This window comes from Balaenoptera borealis (assembly GCF_965194805.1).
Source record: "Balaenoptera borealis genome assembly, chromosome: X".
In the NCBI taxonomy this organism is placed as follows: Eukaryota; Metazoa; Chordata; class Mammalia; order Artiodactyla; family Balaenopteridae; genus Balaenoptera; species Balaenoptera borealis.
The window spans coordinates 93304106-93325867 of record NC_138881.1 but is presented as its reverse complement, the minus strand read 5'-3'; the positions used below and the strand labels follow the sequence as shown (position 1 = coordinate 93325867).

At 39.8% G+C, this 21762-nt stretch overlaps 1 protein-coding gene across 15 annotated transcripts in view; it reads right to left on the bottom strand.

The window, feature by feature from the left end:
• The window catches only part of TMEM164 (transmembrane protein 164), a 160869-nt gene that overhangs the window by 80714 nt on the left and 58393 nt on the right, over positions 1-21762 (bottom strand). For all 15 annotated transcript variants that reach the window (XM_082377484.1, XM_082377479.1, XM_082377480.1 and 12 more), the window contains one exon: positions 7579-7628. Coding sequence is in view for 13 of the 15 variants with exons in the window: in XM_082377479.1 (XP_082233605.1) it covers positions 7579-7628 (50 nt within the window). In the remaining 2 variants the exon portion in view is untranslated. The remainder of the gene's footprint in view (positions 1-7578; positions 7629-21762) is intronic.

The following is a 21762-nucleotide window of genomic DNA, read 5'->3' as shown; positions in this document are numbered from 1 at the left end:
AAGATGGGAAAACAAATGTTTGGTAAACAAATGTTTGCGAGGACTCTGATCTCTAGAGTCTGCCTACAGCTTCCCCTGCCACGCCTAGCCCATACTCGGCAGACATCTCTGGTGATAGCTCGATTTCAGAAATAGGCCCTTTATCTAAATTCTTTAGGCAGCTAACGGGGAGGTAAAAAGAAAGACTTCCTGAGTCTTCTGTCTCTTAAAAATAATCAGCCGAAATTAATCCTCATGCCAAAGAGACACATTTTGGGGGTGGCAAATTTTGCTCCCCTATGCTAGCATATATAAGAATTTATGCTTGATAAAAATGTGACAGCAATAATCATAGGGGAATAGTTAATCAACAAAGAGTGCTCAAATAAATGACAATTCGGGGAAAAATGTTTTATCCCTACCTCATACTATGTACAAAATGAATTTTAGATAAACTGACAGCTAAATATTTACAAAACATTAAAAAACTAGATTGTCTATCTGATGTTAGAATGCTAAAAGTCTTCAAGCACAAAAGCACTGGAAGAAATTATCATGGTCTGAAGGTGGTGCAGAAACCAATCACCGTGACCGATAAAAATGTAAAATATACATCAAAAGCATCATCAACAAGTTAGAAGGCAGTCTGGGGAAAACATTTACTGCAAAGGTGATAAAGGATTAATATTCTTTATACGGGGACAACTCATGCAGATCATCAAGAGGAGAAACACCTTTACATAAAAAAACTGAGAACACAGAAGTGACAATTCACAAATTAAAATACATAATGAGTAATAAAGCATAGTATGTATACATTTGGAATTTTCTATAATGAAATTTGAAGGGAAAAAAAAACTGAGGAAAAGGGCAAGGAGAAAGGAAAAGAAAAGCAACCAGTGAGACGTGGCGGGGAGCTGGGGTGTACCTGCCCTCTTTCCTTTCCCTTGGGTTGCAAAAGGGAATCTTATTTATTAAGAACCCAAGAGGCAGGCTAGTTCATATTATGTGACGGGGTATTTTCCCTAAAGGTAACTGAGACAGGTACCTTTTTTTGAAACTAGTAGCAGGACAGTAAGCACAGAATGTTCTCTTAAGGATATATTGGTTTTACTCAAACCTGAGTGACAGAAAGAATTCTGTGGCTTGGATATTGAAGATGGTAGATAGCTCTTCAGATGAGAACCACTCAAAACAGCCAAATGAATACAAAGGAAATGGCTCAGACTCAGAGATACACAACACCACTGCCTGTACAGACACAACACAACGAGCAAGTCTGGTGCTGCTATCTGAGCATCCACAGCGCGGAGGAGCCAGGAACGGGAGGGGGGGATAAGAGTCTAAACGCTGCCAGGACGGAATTCTAGGAGTTGGAGGTCAAAAGAGCACCATATGCCCAAGTTGCTGCAGTGGTGGACCAGGTAGAAACCCCTTCCAATCTTAGCTCCACGTTCTAGATGCATGCTTTTCCTTTAGGCAGCCAGTTACAGCAGCAGACTTAGCAAGTCACATGTCAACTGTGGGCCACATAAATGAAGCACTCTGGGACCCAGCCAGAACACTGGGGAACCGTCATTCCCAATTATCAAGTGCAGCGTGGGAACCCTGTGGACAGTCCCGCCCCTTCCCCACCCTAAAGAGAACTGCCAGCCCTTGCCCAGCATGGCGCACCATAGTCCTTTCCTGCAGTGACTGGGCATCCCTCCATGAAGAGCATGCCAGCCCCTGCTTAGCTGGGAAGCAGACAAACTCATATGTGGCTGGCACAGCAAAGGGCCAAAAGAAAAAACAAGAGGTGGGTAAGACAGCGCTAGTCAATGAACCCACAGCAGTGCCTGTCTGTGTACACTGAAATTTATGAAATTTTAAATAGGATGTTGTCATGGTTTTTAACCCTTTCAATAGTACCAGAAGAGCGGAAAACATTCACTTCAGCAACATAAGGCAATGATTAGGAGCACTGGCTCTGCAGTCAGAGAGACATTGGATCAAATCTCACCTATACCACTTACATGCCACTTAAATCACATAAACTTTCAGAGCCTGTTATCTTGATCTAACTGAGGATATACTATCTGTACCTCCCACATAGGTTTGTTGGAAGGATTAAATTAGATAATTCATGTTAAATGCTTCCCGCCTTGACTAGACACACAGTAAACCTGATTATGAGCATTAGCAGGAAAAGGAAGAAAGCCAATCCTGACTCTGCCACTGTGTAATTTTAGCCAAGTTATTTAAAATCTCTTGTCCCCAACTGCTTTATCTGTCGTGTGGATATAATGTATTCCTTATCTCATAACATTATTTGAAGGATTAGATAAGATCGTTTAAGACAAAGTACTTTGAAAACAGTAAACAGAGCTATACTAATGTAACATGGAGTAATTCTTTTAAGAGCTGTCTACTTTCTAAAACACTGATTTTCAACTAAATTTTTTTTTTAAAAAAGGCAATCCCAAAGGTGACATACTGTATGATTCCATTTATATTGACATTCTTGAAATGACAAATTTATAGACGTGGAGAACAGATGAGTTGCCAGGGGTCAGGGACAGGGCACAGGTGGGAGGGTAGTGGACGTGGCTCTAAAAGGGCAACAGGAGAGATCCTCATGGTGATGAAACTATTCTTTGTCTTGACTGTATGGCTGTGATATCGTACCACAGTTTTGTAGTAGTTTACAACTGGAGGAAACTAGTTAAAGGGTACATGGGATCTCTCTGTATTTTTCTTACAAGTGTTTCTAAATTATAATGATATATTTATTATACAATATTTTATATATTTATCTCAAAATACAAAATTTAATTTAAAAATTTTGTAGACAATGTGAGTTCATGATAAAATGGGGGAAAATCTGGGATATCAAGTGAACAAAGTAGAATAGAAAACTATAATTAAAGAAGACAAAAAGTAAAGAAATAAATTATATAAATCTTGAGAGATTAGGAAAAAACAGGAAAAGGAAATCAATAAAGATAAAAAGTTGAAAATTAAGTGTATATATATATACACACACACACACACACAAATAAAATAAGGTAAAAAGGATAAATATATGCAAAACCAGGTTCTATAAAGCAACCAAAAATAGATAAAAGTGCTTACTAACCTGACTAAAATATAAGAGAGAGAACACAAAACCAGACAAGGTTAAGCCCAAGAAAGAAAACATGACTACAATGAGGAGATAGTCTTTTAAAATTATAAAATAAGAGGGTAGCATATGCTCAACTAAATTCATGGCAACATTTTTGAAAACTTAGAAGAAATAGATATTTTCCTAGCAAAATACAAATGACCAAAATTGACCCAAAAAGATTTGAATAGATGAACTACCATATAAAACATTGGAAAGGTAATTAAGGATCTACCAACTGAAAAAGACATTGAGACATCATATTTGGGCTTCACAGTTGAGTTTTATCTGACCTTAAAAAAACACACACACAATTTCTAAGGACAGTTAAAGTATTCCAGGCCAGAGAATAAGAAGGAAAATTCTGCAGTTCATTTTACATAATTTACATAATTTTAATCCTTAAACTTGATGAAAAGAATCCAATAAAAAATGACTCCAGGGACTTCCCTGGTGGTGCAGTGGTTAAGAATCCGCCTGCCAATGCAGGGGACACGGGTTCAATCCCTGGTCCGGGAAGATCCCACATGCCGCGGAGCAACTAAGCCTGTGTACTACAACGACTGAGCCCGCGCTCTAGAGCCTGTGAGCCACAACTACTGAAGCCTGCGCACCTAGAGCCCGTGCTCCGCAACAAGAGAAGCCACCACAATGAGAAGTCCGCACACTGCAACGAAGAGTAGCCCCCACTGGCCACAACTAGAGAAAGCCCGCACGCAGCAACGAAGACCCAACGCAGCCAAAAATTTAAAAAAATAAAATAAATTAAAAAAAAAATGACTCCAATCTCACTTATCAATACTAAGACCAGGTTCTAAATAAAAGATTGACAAATAGAATCCAATAATATATTACAAATAGTAATATTATTACATTATTTCAGCAATGTAAGAGTAGTTCAAAACCAGAAAATCTAATGGCATAATTCACTATATCAAAAACTTAAATTAAAAAAAGGATCAAAAACATTGAAAAAGCATTTGATAAAATACAGAACCATTTCCGTTTAAAATATCTCCAAGTAAATGTGGAAACTATTTAAATATAATAGACTATTTGACAAATACCAACAGCAAATATGGAGAAACGCCATTTCTATTTGAAATTAGTTATAGACAGAGTGGCCCACCAGCATCATTTTTATTTAATGCTGTCTTTGAGTTTCTAGCAAAACAGAAGAAAATGAAATAAATGATATAACCATTGGAAAGAAAAGATAAAACTAAAATAAAAGTTACCAGAACTAACAAAACATTAGGTAAGATAGCTAGATATAAAAACTATTTTTAAAATTAATAAACTTTTTCTATTCTAGCAAGAGGCATTTAGGAATGGAAAGGAGGATAGTATTCCACTCATAATGAACAAAAAAGTTCTTAATTCTTTAAGAATAAATGTAGCAAGAAAGGCATAAAACAAGATCTGAGCAGATGGAAAGAAATGCCATTTCTTAGACAAAAAGAGCTATAGGTTTTAAAAAATCAATTCTTACAAAACTGAAATATAAATTTAATGCAATTCTAATTAGAATCCCAATAGGGTGGGGTTGGGAGGGCTGAATAAGTGATATTAAAATGTGTACAAAAGAAAAGCCAAGAAAAATATTATTTAATCTAATGTAATCCAATCAACATGATTTAGGTACACAAATAGACACACAGATGAAACAGAACAGAGAATCCATAAATGGATTCTCATATATAAAAAGTTTGATGACAAAGATAGCAGTTCAGTTCACAGGGGAGAGTAAGGATTATTTAACATATTATGCTACTGTCACTGGTTATCCATCTTTGAGAAAACAATCTTAACAAAGACTGAGGTGGGGGCTTCCCTGGTGGCACTTTTTACATTTCTATTAAAAGGTTAAGTAGGGCTTCCCTGGTGGCGCAGTGGTTGAGAATCTGCCTGCCGGTGCAGGGGACACGGGTTCGAGCCCTGGTCTGGGAAGATCCCACATGCCGCGGAGCAACTAGGCCCGTGAGCCACAGCTGCTGAGCCTGCGCGTCTGGAGCCTGTGCTCCGCAACAAGAGAGGCCGCGATGGTGAAAGGCCCGCGCACCGCGATGAAGAGCGGCCCCCGCTTGCCGCAACTAGAGAAAGCCCTCGCACAGAAACGAAGACCCAACACAGCCATAAATAAATAATAATAAATAAATTTAAATTACTTATAAAAAAAAAAAGACTGGGAACCCAGAAGCTATAAGAAAATAATCATATTTGGATATGAAAAAAATTATGTGGAAAAATATACCATCAGTAAAGTTAATACATACAGATTTGGGAAAGATATCTATAATAAAGATGGTAGACCAAGGGCCAATATCCAAAATATACAAAGAGGCCTTACAGGTTAAGAAAAATATAAATAACCCCTAGGAAATGGGCAGATAATATGAACAGATAATTCAAAGAGAAAATCCAATTGGACCAAAAAAAAAAGAGAGAGAGAGAGAGAGAGACAAAACCAAAATGCATTAGTAGCCAAGGAAATACATCCATTAAGTTGTCAGAATTATAAAAGAACCATAAAACCTTATGCTGGTAGGGATGTGAAACAAAGAATAATCTCATATGTTACATATAAAAGGGAAAAGTGAATTATAACAGCCTGTTTTTGTAAATCAATATGGTAACAAATATTTATTTATATATAAACATTTGTGTCTGTGTGTATAAATTGAAAGCACCAGTATATAAGGGCATAAGCACAATGATGTTTAATTCAGCATTGACTGTAGTGGCCGAAATCTGGAAAGAATGTAAATGTTCATTAGTAGGGGAATAGCTAAATAAATTGTGCATCCATGAAATATTTTCCATTCTTTTAAAAGAATAAGAGCCGTACGAAGAGGCTTTGATAGATTTTCATGAGATGAAAAAAGTAGGATGTGTTAAAGTATATATAAAATTCTATTTTTGTAAAACAATTAACAAAAACAACAAAACATTCCAAAACCCGTGTGTGTGTGTGTGTGTGTGTGTGTGTGTGTGTGTGTGTGTGTGTGTATACCTGTGAGCATGGAGAAAAATATGGAAGGATACATACTGGTTTGGTAATATACAGGGATGATGTGGAAAGGTAGAGGCAAGGGACAAACTAAACAAGGAAAAGGACAGGGTAAAAAGGACCACTATAAAAAAATAAATCCAGCAGTTATATTTATGTATTTTATATGTACAAACACACATAAATTGAATTAAATTTAGAAAAGATACAGTAAAAAAACTAAATGTGGTCTCTGCTTGTTAAAATTAAAAAAAAGAAAAAAAGAGAGGCAATAACCAAAATAATCTCTTGGTAGGATTAGGGGTGGTGTTTATTTTCTTCTTTATGTTTCTGCATTTTCTATAATGAGAACTGTTACTCTCATAATAATGAAATAAAACCAATAAATGTTACTTTTAAAACATTACACTGAAAAACTGAGCCCATTTTGGGAAATCAAGGGGGGCAAACAGGGTTAAATACACCTTCCGCTTAGGAGCTGTCCAAGTAAGAGCTTATGAAATCAGGATCCATTACCCCTCATCCAGCAGAAAGTTATTCACCTTAGGCAAGAGACTAAGTGGCTATTCCAAGGAGCTATCTGAAGCAGCAAATAGGGTATATTTTCCCCTACCTAACACTTTAACGACTTAACTAAATCAGAAAGCCATTTACACCACTCTCAATTATCTAAGGATCTGCTGGGCTCTTTACTTTTTGCCCCCTCTCTCTGGCTTGCAGCCATTTCCCTGCTCAGAAACAGCTCCAAAATGGGGGCCAGAGAAGGGGGAAAGAGACAAAATTAATTGGGTCGATTTAGCTTCTCATTAGCAACTCTAATAAAAGGTTTGATAAATGAGGTGGTCACAACTCGTGGTTAAAATGAGGCTTCCGGGACTCTTGAGAATTTCATTTAAGCAAACTTGCCTTCAGACAAACATGATTTGCCTGCAATACACTTTAATGGATCTGATGCTTTCTATTTTAAAGAAAGTCAGGACTTGTAATAAGGTGATATTTTTCTCTCCTCACTTTAATTTGCACTTTAACAACAAAAAAAACACATAAAAACACAAAACAAGGTCCTTCAAAGTATCCTCAGTAGAGCAGCAGGACCACAGTACAAAGATTCGCTAAAGGAGGGGAGCTGTCTGGTCCCCAACATACTCAAGAGAAACTTTACGAGGGCGGCCATCTTCCAAGGGGGGAATGTCTTGGCCATAAAACACCACCACAAAGAATCGCTAAAAAGGATCTGTCAGGGCTTGACAAAAGCACAAAGGCCAAATCTCCACATACAACATTCGCCTGTTTCACTGGACCCTTGAAGACTTTTGTCCCTTGGGAAGCCCAGACACAAAGCAGTGCAGGTTCAAGGTGGTCACAAGCAATGTGTTCATCATCCTTTGTTATCAAACAGACAAAGCAGTTCAGCAATGGCAACAGAAAAACAATCTCCCCTTACTTGAAGACGACGACAGCTCCCGGACATGGAGGGCAGGCCAGGAGAAAGATCTGCAATGGAAAAAAAATTAAGTATGGTTATCAAGAGAAATGCTGGACACAGTGAAACAGTGTTATTTTAATAATAATAATAATAATAAATTTTTAAAAATTAAGTATGGTTATCAAGAGAAATGCTGGACACAGTGAGACAGTGTTATTTTAATAATAATAATAATAATTAATTAATATTAATAATATTAATAATTAATAATTGCAGAGAAAGATCTGCAATGGAAAAAAATTAAGTATGGTTATCAAGAGAAATGCTGGACACAGTGAGACAGTGTTATTTTAATAATAATAATAATAATAATTAATAAACAAACTCTTACACAGAAAATGTAACATAAAAGACTTTAAAAGACAAGCAAGTGGTGTTCCAAACATGTTTGTGTTTGCACATGCATCTATGTGTGCCTGTCTGCTCCGGCTGTGTGTGTGTGTGTGTGATGGGGAAGGGGTAGGTCGGGGTGAGAGGGAAAGAGATGGATGGAGAGCGGAAGAAGTAATTGGTGGAGAGGTAGGAGATGGGGAGAGCTTTTCTTAAGCCATTTCAGCCTCTAAAACACTTCCTCTTAACCTCTAGAAGACTCAATTTTTCAATTCTTCAAGTTCAGCATGACACGAGTAGCCAGTATGACAAGCTTTTAACCTAGGACAAGTAAAAATGGATTCTGAGATAGGACAAATACACAAATGCCATCTGGTTTGCCTCCCATGGGGGAAGGTGGGTTAATCAATACCTAGCTTTGCCAGATTTAGAAAGAAAAATACAGGATGCCAAGTTAAATTTGAATTTCAAATAAACAATGAACAATGTTTTAGTATAAGTATATCCTGAATAGTGTATGGAACATACATATACTAAAACATTATTCATTGTTTATCTGAAATTCAAATTTAACTGGACAGCCTGTATTTTATCTGGCGATCCTATCAATATTGCCACCCCCCAGGCTCTTAACCTCCCTTTGACTTTGAAGGGGAGCAGAATTTACTACCCCAAAGTTTGTTTCTTTGGCATAAGGATTACTTTAGGCTGATTGTTTTTAAGAAACAACAGACATAGGAAAAGCTCTGAAAACTGTGTAGAAGTTACCCTTCTGTAAGAGACATCTACATTTATAAGGAAAATCTCCATTTGTTAAGGTGTCTCCCTTTAGGAAAAGAAGGAAGACTCTAAATCTCTAGAAACTCTCAACAATGGAGAAGGCAAGGCCCTAAATCTGCCTAACAACCTTACCCTTGTTCACTGTGCTTTTCCTGGTCACCTCCAGGAACTGGCCTTCTCCTCCACCCCTACCCACCAACCAACACTCAACATCTTTCTTTTATCTTTGGCTGGAGATGGTATTTAAGGTGGTGGCTTGGGCCATTTCAGGGAGTTAGTCAGTTTTCCTGGGTCTCCCTCATGTATACAGGAGGTATACATGTTATTAAACTTCCGTTGTTTCTCTTCTATTATTATTATTTTCCTCCCTCACATTTGATTGGTTTGTTTCGAAGCATGACTAAGTGGGTCCCCTTCTAGTCTCCCTGCTCAAACCAAACAAAAAGAACCTGGCCCTTCTAAGAGACCATCAGTTCCATGCTACTTGGTTTGAACTAGGCCTGGGTTACAGCCTTCAAAAACCTACAGCCGTGGCAGTCTGACTGCACCAAAGCACTGGTTCTCAAGAGGGACAAGGAAAGCCCTGCAGAGAGCACTTATAAAATGTGCAAATTCCTGGGCTCCCCCCATTAGGAATGCTGATTCCAGAAGTTTGGGGTTCCAGGAATCTGCGCATTTTAACAAATGCCCCAGGAGATTCAAACACTCCAGGCAGCCAGATGTGCTGAAGGTTTGATCAAAGACATTCAGCAAAAAAAAAAAAAAAAAAAAAAGACATTCAGCAGGACGAAGGATTGACAAAAGGATGAAACTCATGTTTATGGAGTTACTTTACCTACGGTGACTTAATGGTGAGGATTCACAAAATCACTGATATGTGTCCCTCTCTTGTGGTGAGCATTTATGAGCAGACATTATCTGCATTATGGGCTACTTTGGCTTTGTCACGAGTATATTCTTTATATTCTGTCCTTCAGTTCTCTCAGAATCTACACTTAAGAGGAAAGGGTACTATAAGGAAAATCACTATAAGTAGAGACACCTGCTTGAATCCCTGCCACGAAGAAGAGAAAGAATGGAAAAGAAAAAGGGTCTTGAAAGGAACACGGCCAGGAGTCCATTACCCACACAATACTTCATCAGAGAACCCCACCAAGAAAATATCCATCGAGAACAGGCCTTTCCCCTGTGGATCAATTAGATTAAAAGTGCAAAACCAATGACAATTGCAGGTCCACAATCCTTTATCTGCAGTCGCCAAATCCAAAAGCTCTAAAAACCAAAAGTCTGTTTTTTGTTTGTTTTTTTTTTTTCAAAACTAATTTGGTAGCAGATATGACTTGAACTGAGCTGAGGCTACTTACAGACTTTATTCCATTTATGGTGAGTATTCATACATTTTCCACAAAAAGAATGTATTTTGAATACGGGATGCTGTCCCAGACCCCACCGGGAGTGTCTGTAAAACACGTTCACTGGGGCTTCCCTGGTGGTGCAGTGGTTGAGAATCTGCCTGCCAGTGCAGGGGACGCGGGTTCAAGCCCTGGTCCAGGAAGATCCCACATGCCGCGGAGCAACTAAGCCCATGCGCCACAACTACTGAGCCTGCGCTCTAGATCCCGCGAGCCACAACTACTGAGCCCACGTGCCACAACTACTGAAGCCCGTGCACCTAGAGCCCGAGCTCCTCAACAAGAGAAGCCACCGCAATGAGAAGCCCACGCACCGTAACGGAGAGTAGCCCCAGCTCGCCGCAACTAGAGAAAGCCTGTGCGCAGCAACGAAGACCCAACACAGCCAAAAAACAAAAACAAAAAAACACGTTCACTGTATTGTCTTTCTAAAATCCAAAAAATTCAGACTTATGAAATACATCTGACCTTAATGGTTTGGGATAAGGATTGTCAACTTGGAATTTCAATCATCCAAACATGAACTTAACCCCACTCCTCAACCCCACCTGTCAGGAGCAGTCCAAGAAAGAAACAAAGCTGGTATTCTTTACCACTGACCCAGCAGTAAAGTTACTAACCTTAGGCAAGGGACCAAGTTGGAGGCTGTGCATAGTTACCCAGTATCAGGCCCATCAAAGGCTACATTCAGAAGCTACAGTATATAGAAAGCAGACAGGGGCCCCTAACCACCTTGGAAAGAATACTTCTGGAGTCACCTAAGAGCCATGCCAGCAGTCTTCCTGAGCTTCTGGAATACCCCAGATACTTCCAACATGCTAAAACAGAGAAGCAAAAATGCGACACTGGGCCCCACTGTTAACTCTTACTTTTCTATACCCACAGCCAAGAGGAGATAAGCAGATTCTTGGGGGCCGATTTCCCTGTAACTACTCCATTTGGCTGGTTCTGATCCACGACAGCCCTATGCCAGAGGCCCAGAAACCTACTGAAGAAAGCAAGCCTCCAGTCCCAACTCACTCATGGATCTGATTTCTCTTCAGGTAGCTCAGCTAGTCTTGACTGTAACTGAGTTTTCCAACAGTTACTTTCCTGCGGCCATGTCATTTCCAACCAGCACGTTGGCCTTCCTCGTCTTGCCTGTCTATTCCCAACACCAGGATAGAGGGTATCTTTTTCAAGCAACCTTTAAAGTAGATACATGTAGACACATCAAAAAAGGAGATTTGAAAAATGATCCCAGGGACTTCCCTGGTGGCGTAGTGGTTAAGAATCTGCCTGCCGCAGTGGTTAAGAATCCGCCTGCCAATGCAGGGGACACGGGTTCGAGCCCTGGTCCGGGAAGATCGCACATGCCACGGAGCAACTAAGCCCGTGTGCCACAACTACTGAGCCTGCGCTCTAGAGCCCGCGAGCCACAACTACTGAAGCCTGCGCACCTAGAGCCCATGCTCCACAACAAGAGAAGCCACCGCAATGAGAAGCCCGCGCACAACGAAGAGTAGCCCCCGCTCACCGCAACCAGAGAAAGCCCGCGTGCAGCAACAAAGACCCAACGCAGCCAAAAATTTAAAATTAATTAATTAATTAAAAAAATAAGAATCCGCCTGCCAATGCAGGGGACATGGGTTCGAGCCCTGGTCCAGGAAGATCCCACATGCCGCAGAGCAACTAAGCCCGTACACCACAACTACTGAGCCCGTGTGCCACAACTACTGAAGCCTGCGCGCCTAGAGCCTGTGTTCCGCAACAAGAAGCCACCGCAATGAGAAGCCCGTGCACCGCAACAAAGAGTAGCCCCAGCTCGCCACAACTAGAGAAAGCCCGCGCTCAGCAACGAAGACCCAACACAGTCAAAAATAAACAAAATTTTAAAAAAAAAAGTTTTTTTAATTTATATGAAAAAGGATCCCAACTCCATCCTATTCCTTTTCCAGTAAACTCACAGTCTCCTCTGGCAACTTCATAGATTTATGACACTAAACCTCTCTGCTTTGTCATGCTGGAGCCACATCCATAATCACCATTAACCAAAGGACAGGAGTGAAGATAACATGTTAATTCAGAGGCCCAAAGGTCCCCAGCCTTGGCCCGAATATCCCTGCTCTCTTCTTTGATTGGCTGCCAACTGCCTCCAAATTTTGTTGGCGTTTGTTTCAGCCTAGCAGACGGAAAGCTAAACTATCCCTTAAGCTGCAAATAGGGTGGGAAGAGAGGACACTTGGAAGTACAAACAAGGACGGCGGGAAGATGAGAAGGCATCTGAGCACATCCCAGCACCGACTTGGTACTTTGTGTTCATGCTGCCATCTGCCCGGCTAGGTACCTGAAGAAAAGGGCATGGGCAGGGAGCACACAGAGGAACGCTACAAAGCACTTCCACTTACCCATCGCCTGGGAGGTAAGCAGGGCCTTGCTATGAAATCCCATTTTACAGATGGAGAAACCCAGGGGGAAGTTTCTGACAAGGTTTCTGGCAAGAACCCAGGTCCCGTAACTCCCAAATCAACACACTTTCCACCTCACACCTGACATGGTCCCAGCCTCACGGGGGCTTCTCTTCTTTAGACTCTAGCCCTGCCCCTTGACCCCCCAACAGAACACATGGTGCCACCCCAGGAGCCCCACACCTGTTCCACCACACAAAAATCTACTCCTTACAAGGCGAGACATCTCAAAACACAAACCTGCCTGGGCAGCAAATTATATTTACGCAGATGGATTTCAGAGTCCAGCAGTCTCTAAAGACAGGTTCATCTTAGCTCCAACCTGCTTCATTCCCAGATCTGCTGGGTGCTGGCAGTTCCTGAATCCTTACAAAACTGGACTCTTGTTTGGCTGGTTTTGCCTGGAAAAACCTTCAGGTTCCATTCAAAAAACACACGCTCTCAGCTTCCCCAGGAGAGAGTGGTTCTCTAGCATCTTGCCCAGAAACTCGAAAATTCAGCTTCTTCCTAAGCACCTAATCTAGGCACCAGCAGCTGTTCCAGTTCATCCTCTACCTCTGAACCACTCTGGTTCCAGGTTCCCACCTTCCCTACCCAAGCTCTCAGCATCACTTGACCCACTCCTGTTCCTGTTTCTGTTCCACAGTCATATCAGCCCCAAGTTCACTGGCATCAATATCCAGCTCCCTGCCAAATTCTGCTCCACCCTAACATTAGATTCAGTAAACCCCCATGGTCATAACGCGGAAAGAAGATCATTTTTGTTCACAGGAGGAAGCGGCAATACTATGAGAAATGTAGTTGGGAAGGACGGCCAGTCACCAAGACCATCCTAATTGAGGGGCTAGCCAGGTTAAGCAGTGAAGAGGGATGGGAAAACGAAATGAAAGGGAAAGAGAGTGAGAGAGGGACAGGAGAGTTGTGTTTGGCCTGCAACACAATCTTCCGAGGCCCAGCCCTTGCAGCTCCAATTCTCTTGGCTCCACCGCCTATGAGGGCACCCAACTATTTGGGGGTTCCTAAAGAGAAGTGCTTACAAACATTACCCACCATAACAAAGATCCATTCCTTGGGCTGCCCAAAGTCTGTCCTAGGCTCTGTTCACCAATGTTTATACTCTCGGGTCCTCATCTTCTCTCTCCCTGGACCACTGAAATAATTTTCACTGGCCTCTTGCCTCCAGACACATTGCTGCAAGAGGGATCTGTCTAAAATGCAGCTCTGATCTACCCTTTAAAATCCCTTCATGGCTGGCCAGTAACTACAGGAAAAGCTCAAGTTCCTTAGCATGGCAGGCAAGGCTTTCTCTACTCCAGACCCTGTCCATCTCTCCAGCGTGGTGGCCTCATGCATTGTCCCAAACTGCATCCTGAGTGTACACCATGTCATAAATATGCTTCTACAATCTCATTTTCTAATAGCTTCATTTTATTCAATTATATGGATATGCAACAATTTACTCAACCAGTCTCCTCCTGTCGCACACGTAAGTTATGTCTAAATTTTCAGAGCCTTCTCTATTTAGCCTCCGTTTGTAGAATAAGAATTTCTAGGTCTTCAAAGGGAATATACATTTTAAGGCTTTTAACCGATAATTCTAAACTGCCTTCCAGAAAATGTCTTTGAATTTATACTCCCGCCAGCAACATATGACAATGTGTTTCTGCTACAGCCTGGCCAATAGGTCATTATCACTTTTTCAAAGGCAAAACACTGAAGGGGAGCAGAATTTGCCACCCCCAAATACGTCTCTTTGGCATAAGGACTATTTTGAGCTGGTTAAAAAAAAAAAAAAAAGCAGATACAAGAGAAGCCCTGAAAATCAAGTATACAAGACTCTTTCTGTAAGAGACATTTACATTTATAAAGGAAATCTCCATTTGTAAGGGTGTCTCTCACTCTGTACAAGTGAAGGATGACTGAATCTCTAGAGACTCTTATCAATAGAAAAGGCGGCAACTTAAATCTGCATAACAACCTTACCCTTGTTTACTGTGCTTTTTCCTGGTCACCTTCAGGAACTGGCTCCCTCCACCCTTTTGTCTTTAGCTGCAGATGATATTTGAGGTGGTGGCTTGGGCCCTTTGACACAGTTACTCAGTTTTCCTGGGTCTCTCCCATGAACACAGGAGGTATACAAGTTATTAAATGTCTGTTTGTTTTCCTCTTGTTATTCTGTCTTTTATTACAGGGGGATCTCAGCCAAGAATTTAGAACGGTAGAAGGAAAATTAATTTTCCTCCACTACAACACACACACGCACACACACATACACACACTCTTTACTGCTTTAATTTGCATGTCTCAGATTACCAGAAATATTAAACTATTTTCTAACATGTTTTTTGGCCAGCCATATTTCTTCTTTGGGGATGTGACCATCTGTGGCCTTGCCTATTTTTCAACTAGTATGTTCTTCTTCTTATCGGGTTATAAGAGCTATTTACATTTTAATGACATTGAATACAGACTATTTGACATTTACTGCAAATATTTTTCCCATGTTGCCATTGTCGTAGCTCTGGTTACGGTAGTTTCGTATGGAAGTTTTTATATCTTTATGTAATCAGATATACTTGTTATTTCCTTGATGGCTTCTATCTTTGATGCCATGCTTTGAGTCTTTTACAACCCTGGGATTAAAAAAAGAGTCCCCGATTGTTTTCATAATATTTTAAAATTTTATATCTCCAAATCAAGAAATTGTATCACTGCTAATCCTACTCACTCTTCCAGAATGGCCTTCTCATCTTTCTTCTTTTAGCTACCTCTTTCTTACCCTTCAAATAACAAAGGAAAGCATCATTTCCTCGATCCTCCCATTAATTCCTTCTGTTTACCTGTTTCTGAGAAATTACCATTTTTGTCAGTATAAGGAGCTGACAAAGAGCCTTCTCTCAAGAATTTAGACAAAAGGGAAATTGGAGTACCTACTAACAAACTCTCAGGCTTCAAAAATCAACGTACGATAGACTTAAAAGACTGCAAATTCATTTTAAAGCCAGAATGTTCCCAGACTTGGAAGACCACATTCTAACCTGTTTGAATTATACCCAAAGAAAGAACGGGGTTGGCCAACAGCTGCGGTATAGAAAAAGGAGAGTCACAAAGGCATATATACTTGGCAGTGTCCACATGCAAGCACTATCCAGGGACCAGAGAACCTTAGCCTAAACACATCAAGTTTTCTGGTCCCATTGCCAAATTCATCCCTATTAAGAGAATGGAAGCAGGATAGGGAGCATTGCTAAGTGGTTAAGACTATGGGCTTTAGAGTTAAGACAGACTTGGGTCCACATGCTGGCTCTGCCACCCACCAGCACTGTAACCTTGGACAAGAGACTGGAGGAATTTTCATCTCTAAAATAGGGATAAAAATAGCACCTATGTCTCACGAGGTTTTGGAGAGGATCAAATGAGATAAAGCAAGCAAAGCACTTGGCACAATGTCTAGCACATAGCTAGCACTCAATACATAGTAGCTATAATTATTCTGATCTCAAAAGAAAATCCTTCCCTACTGTGAGCTACATCAGCAAGAGCTTAGATTAAACTTCCAATTCATCTAACTACACCTGTTCTATTTCCATGCTTGTACTATAATGTGCTAGTATATTACTTGGCTTCCCTTGTCCAGCTGCCTACAAGGAGAGAATCCTTAAACTCTCGAGGCTCAGTTTCCTCGTCCGTCAGATGAGAATTACATTAGTACTATCTCATAGGGTAGAGGTGAAGATTAAATGCTTGAAGCACTTAGCTCAGTGCCTGGCACACTGTAAGGAATAAAATAAGTATGAGCTATTGATAGCATCATCCTTCTTGGATGCCCTTTCTGTTCTCCGCTCACTGCAAATTCCATCCAGGCCCATAGCAAGTTCTAGTTCCCGCACAAAGCCTTCTCCAATAACTCCAGGTAACACCTCTTTTTTCCCAATGGCCTATACAACTCATTAGGTACTTAGATTTTATTTAATTTGGGATATTAAATGGCTCCCTATGGCTGCACACAGTGCTATCTAGAGCTAGGATCTGATTATCAATTGTTCCCTCCTGGCAAATTTTAAATTGGCACTGGTGAGTCACTGAAAAAAGTCCAAAGTCATCTGTCGGGTAATTAAGGCTCTAGACAATGTGGCCCTCAGCTGCCTTGCCAGTTTTATTTCCCACTATGCCTCAGGTTTTCACCCTGAACTTCAGTTTCTACATTCTAAAATAGAAAATAATAATAGTGCTTGCCTCCAACATCTTAAACTCAACTGTTGTTTGATGCAGATAACAAATGCTTTCTGGATATTTCCATCTGTATGTTATACAGGTATCTCATGCCTACCATGCCTAAATCTGAACTTGCCGTCTTCTTTCCCTAACCTCTTCCCTCGCTTAACTGCTCCCTCAAAAAATGGGAGAGAAGGGACAGCTCTTCCAACAATAGAATTCCAACTGATAAAGGCAGAAGGCATGAGGGAAGCAAAATTAACATTTGGCAAACACTGCAGCAATAATTGTAGGCAAGAACCATTGATAGATGCTGATTAGTAGTGAAAGATGATCATTTTTGCATGGAAAGTACTTGTTAATTACAAAGGAAAAATAGTAACTTTACAGTGGAAAAGTCTGGCAAATGACCAAGGTTAACATCACCAGAAATAACATATATCATCATGTACCCCCTGGTATGATGCACCAAGAAGGGGAGGACATCACTTCTGTGGTATTTTTGCCAAAATTACTCAAATCTAATCATGAAAAACAAAGTCAAGTAAAGTCCAAATAAGGAACACTTTACAAAGTAACTGACCATTACTCTTCAATACTGACAAGGTAATAAAAGACAGAGACTAAGGAATTGTCATGGATGGAGGAGACTAAGAAGACCTAACAACCAAATGCAATGTGGGATCCTGGACTGGATCCTGGAACAGACAAAGGACGTGTGTGGAAAAACTGGTGAAATCGGAATAAGTCTATAGTTTAGTTCAAGCACCAATGCTAATTTCTCAGTTTTCAGGATTTTACCATGGTTATACAAGATGTTAACACAAGGGGAAGTTGAAGGAAGGGTATATAGAAATTCTCTGTAGTATCTTTACAACTCTTCTATAAATTGAAAATCATTTTAAAATACAAAGTTTTTGCAAACTACTATATATAAAATAGATAAACAACAAGGTCCTACTGTATAGCACAGGGAACTATATTCAACATCTTGTAATAACCTATAATGGAACAGAATCTGAATATATATATATATATATATATATATATATATATATATATATATATATAAGTGAATCACTTTGTTGTACAACGGAAACTAACAAAACATTGCAAATCAACTACACTTCAATAAAAAAATTTTAATAAAAATAAAATAAAGTTTTAAAAAACAGCACTGTTATCCAATCAATTAGCCTATCTTCAAGCCTCAGAGCTATCTTCGATGCCGCCCCTCTTTCTCAGGCCCCATATGTAGTCAGTCCCCAAGTCCTGTCATCTTGACATTTAACCTTTTCGTATATCTCAAATCCACCCTCATTATCTTTTCCTAGTTCACTCCCTCTCATTTTCTTCAACTACTATAACAGTTTCCAATGTGATCTCAAGGTCTTCAGTGTCTTCCCTTCTTCACTCTAGTTCATACGGTACTGCCAGGTTCCTCTTCTTAAAACAGAGCTCTGATCATGTTATACAACTCACAAATTCTGGACGATAGATTCAACACAATCCCTTTCAACATCCAACTGATGGGGACTTCCCTGGTGGCACAGTGGTTAATAATCCGCCTACCAATGCACGGGACATGGGTTCGAGCCATGGGCCGGGAAGATCCCACATGCCATGGAGCAACTAAGCCCGTGCACCACAACTACTTAAGCCCGCATGCCTAGGGCCCGTGCTCCGCAACAAGAGAAGCCACTGCAATGAGAAGCCCACGCTCCGCAACCAAGAGTAGCCCCCACTTGCCGCAACTAGAGAAAGCCCGTGCACAGCAACAAAGACCCAACGCAGACATAAATAAATTAATAAATAAATAAAAATTTTTTCAAAATCCAACAGATGTCTTTATACAAACTGGCAATCTAATAATTCTAAAGTTCATACGGAATTGCAAGGTACCCCAAAGAGCCAGAAAAATCTTGAAAAGAAGAAGTAGGAAGACCCACACTGCCAGATTTCAAAACTTACTACAAAGCAACAGTAATAAAGACAAAGTGGTGCTGGCATAAGGATAGGCATATAGGCTAATGGAAAGAATTCGAAGTCCAAAAATAAACCCTCCCAACTGATTTTCAACAAGGGGACCAAAACCATTCAATGAAAAAAATGTCTCTTCAACAAACGGTGTGAAACCTCGTAGATAGCCTCATCCACCAGAGGGTAGACAGCAGAAGCAAGAAGAACTACAATCTTGCAGCCTGAGGAATGAAAACCACATTCACAGAAACATAGACAAAATGAAAAGGTAGATGACAATATCCCAGATGAAGGAACAAGATAAAACCCCAGAAAAACAACTAAATGAAGTGGAGATAGGTAACCTTCCGGAAAAATAATTCAGAAATAATGACAGTGAAGATGATCCAGGACTTTGGAAAAAGAATGGAGGCAAAGATCGAGAAGATGCAAGAAACGTTTAACAAAGATCTAGAAGAATTAAAAAACAAACAAACAGAGATGAACAATACAATAACTAAAATGAAAAATACACTAGAAGGAATCAATAGCAGAATAACTGAGGCAGGAGAACAGATAAGTGACCTGGAAGACGGTATGATGGAAACCACTGCTGTGGAACAGAATAAAGAAAAAAGAATGAAAAGAAATAAAGACAAACTAAGAGACCTCTGGGACAACATTAAACGCACCAACATTCGCATTATACAGGTCGCAGAAGGAGAAGAGAGACAGAAAGGACCCGACAAAATATTTGAAGAGATTAGAGTCCGAAACTTCCCTAACATGGGAAAGGAAATAGCCACCCAAGTCCAGGAAGTGCAGAGAGTCCCAGGCAGGATAAACCCAAGGAGAAACACGCCGAGACACATAGTAATCAAATTGACAAAAATTAAAGACAAAGAAAAATTATTAAAAGCAAGAAGGGGAAAACGACAAATAACATACAAGGGAACTCCCATAAGGTTAACAGCTGATTTCTCAGCAGAAACTCTGCAGGCCAGAAGGGAGTAGCATGATATATTTAAAGTGATGAAAGGGAAGAACCTACAACGAGGAATACTCTACCCGGCAAGGATCTCATTCAGATTCGACAGAGAAATCAAAAGCTTTACAAACAAGCAAAAGCTAAGAGAATTCAGCACCACCAAACCAGCTCTATAACAGATGCTAAAGGAACTTCTCTAAGTGGGAAACACAAGAGAAGAAAAGGTCCTACAAAAACAACCCCAAAACAATTAAGAAAATGGTAATAGGAACATACATATCGATAATTACCTTAAATGTGAATGGATTAAACGCTCCAACCAAGAGACACAGACTGGTTGAATGGATACAAAAACAAGACCCGAATATATGCTGTCTACCAGAGACCCACTTCAGACCTAGGGACACATACAGACTGAAAGTGAGGGGATGGAAAAAGATATTCCATGCAAATGGAAATCAAAAGAAAGCTGGAGTAGCAATACTCATATCAGATAAAATAGACTTTAAAATAAAGAATGTTACAAGAGACAAGGAAGGATACTACATAATGATCAAGGGGTAAATTCAAGAAGTTATAACAATCATAAATATATATGCACCCAACATAGGAGCACCTCAGTACATAAGGCAAATGCTAACAGCTATAAAAGAGGAAATCAACAGTAACACAATAATAATGGGGGACTTTAACACCTCACTTATACCAATGGACAGATCATCCAGACAGAAGCTTAATAAGGAAACACAACCATTAAATGACACAATATATCTCATATATTTAATTGATATTTATAGGACATTCTATCCGAAAACAGCAGATTACACTTTCTTCTCAAGTGCGCATGGAACATTCACCAGTATAGATCACATCTTGGGTCACAAATCAAGCCTCGGTAAACTTAAGAAAATTGAAATCATATCAAGAATCTTTTCTGACCACAACGCTATGAGATTAGGCATAAATTATAGGGAAAAAAATGTAAAAAACACAAACACATGGAGGCTAAACAATACGTTACTAAATAACCAAGAGATCAACGAAGAATTTGAAGAGGAAATGAAGAAATACCTAGAGACAAATGACAACGAAAACACGACGATCCAAAACCTATGGGATGCAGCAAAAGCAGTTCTAAGAGGTAAGTTTATAGCAATGCAGTCCAACTTCAAGAAACAAGAAAAATATCAAATAAACAATCTAAACTTACACCTAAAGGAACCAGAGAAAGAAGAACACACAAAACCCAAAGTTAGGAGAAGGAAAGAAATCATAAAGATCAGAGCAGAAATAAATAGAAACAAAGAAAACAATAGCAAAGGTCAATAACACTAAAAGCTGGTTCTTTGAGAAGATAAACAAAATTGATAAATCTTCAGCCAGACTCATCAAGAAAAACAGGGAGAGGACTCAAATCAATAAAATTAGAAATGAAAAAGGAGAAGTTACAATGGACATGGCAGAAATACAAAGCCTCATAAGCGACTACTACAAGCAACTCTATGCCAATAAAATGGACAACCTGGAAGAAATGGACAAATTCTTAGAAAGGTATAACCTTCCAAGACTGAACCAGGAAGAAATAGAAAATAGAAACAGACCAATCACAAGTAATGAAATTAAAACTGTGATTAGAAATCTTCCAACAAACAAAAGTCCAGGACCAGATGGCTTCACAGGTGAATTCTATCAAACATTTAGAGAAGAGCTAACACCCATCCTTCTCAAACTCTTGCAAAAAATTGCAGAGGAAGGAACACTGCCAAACTCATTCTATGAGGCCACCATCACCCTGATACCAAAACCAGACAAAGATACTACAAAAAAAGAAAACTACAGACCAATATCACTGATGAATATAGATGCAAAAATTCTCAACAAAATACTAGCAAACAGAATCCAACAACACATTAAAAGGATCATACACCATGATCAAGTGGGATTTATCCCAGGGATGCAAGGATTCTTCAATATATGCAAATCAATCAATGTGATACACCATATGAACAAA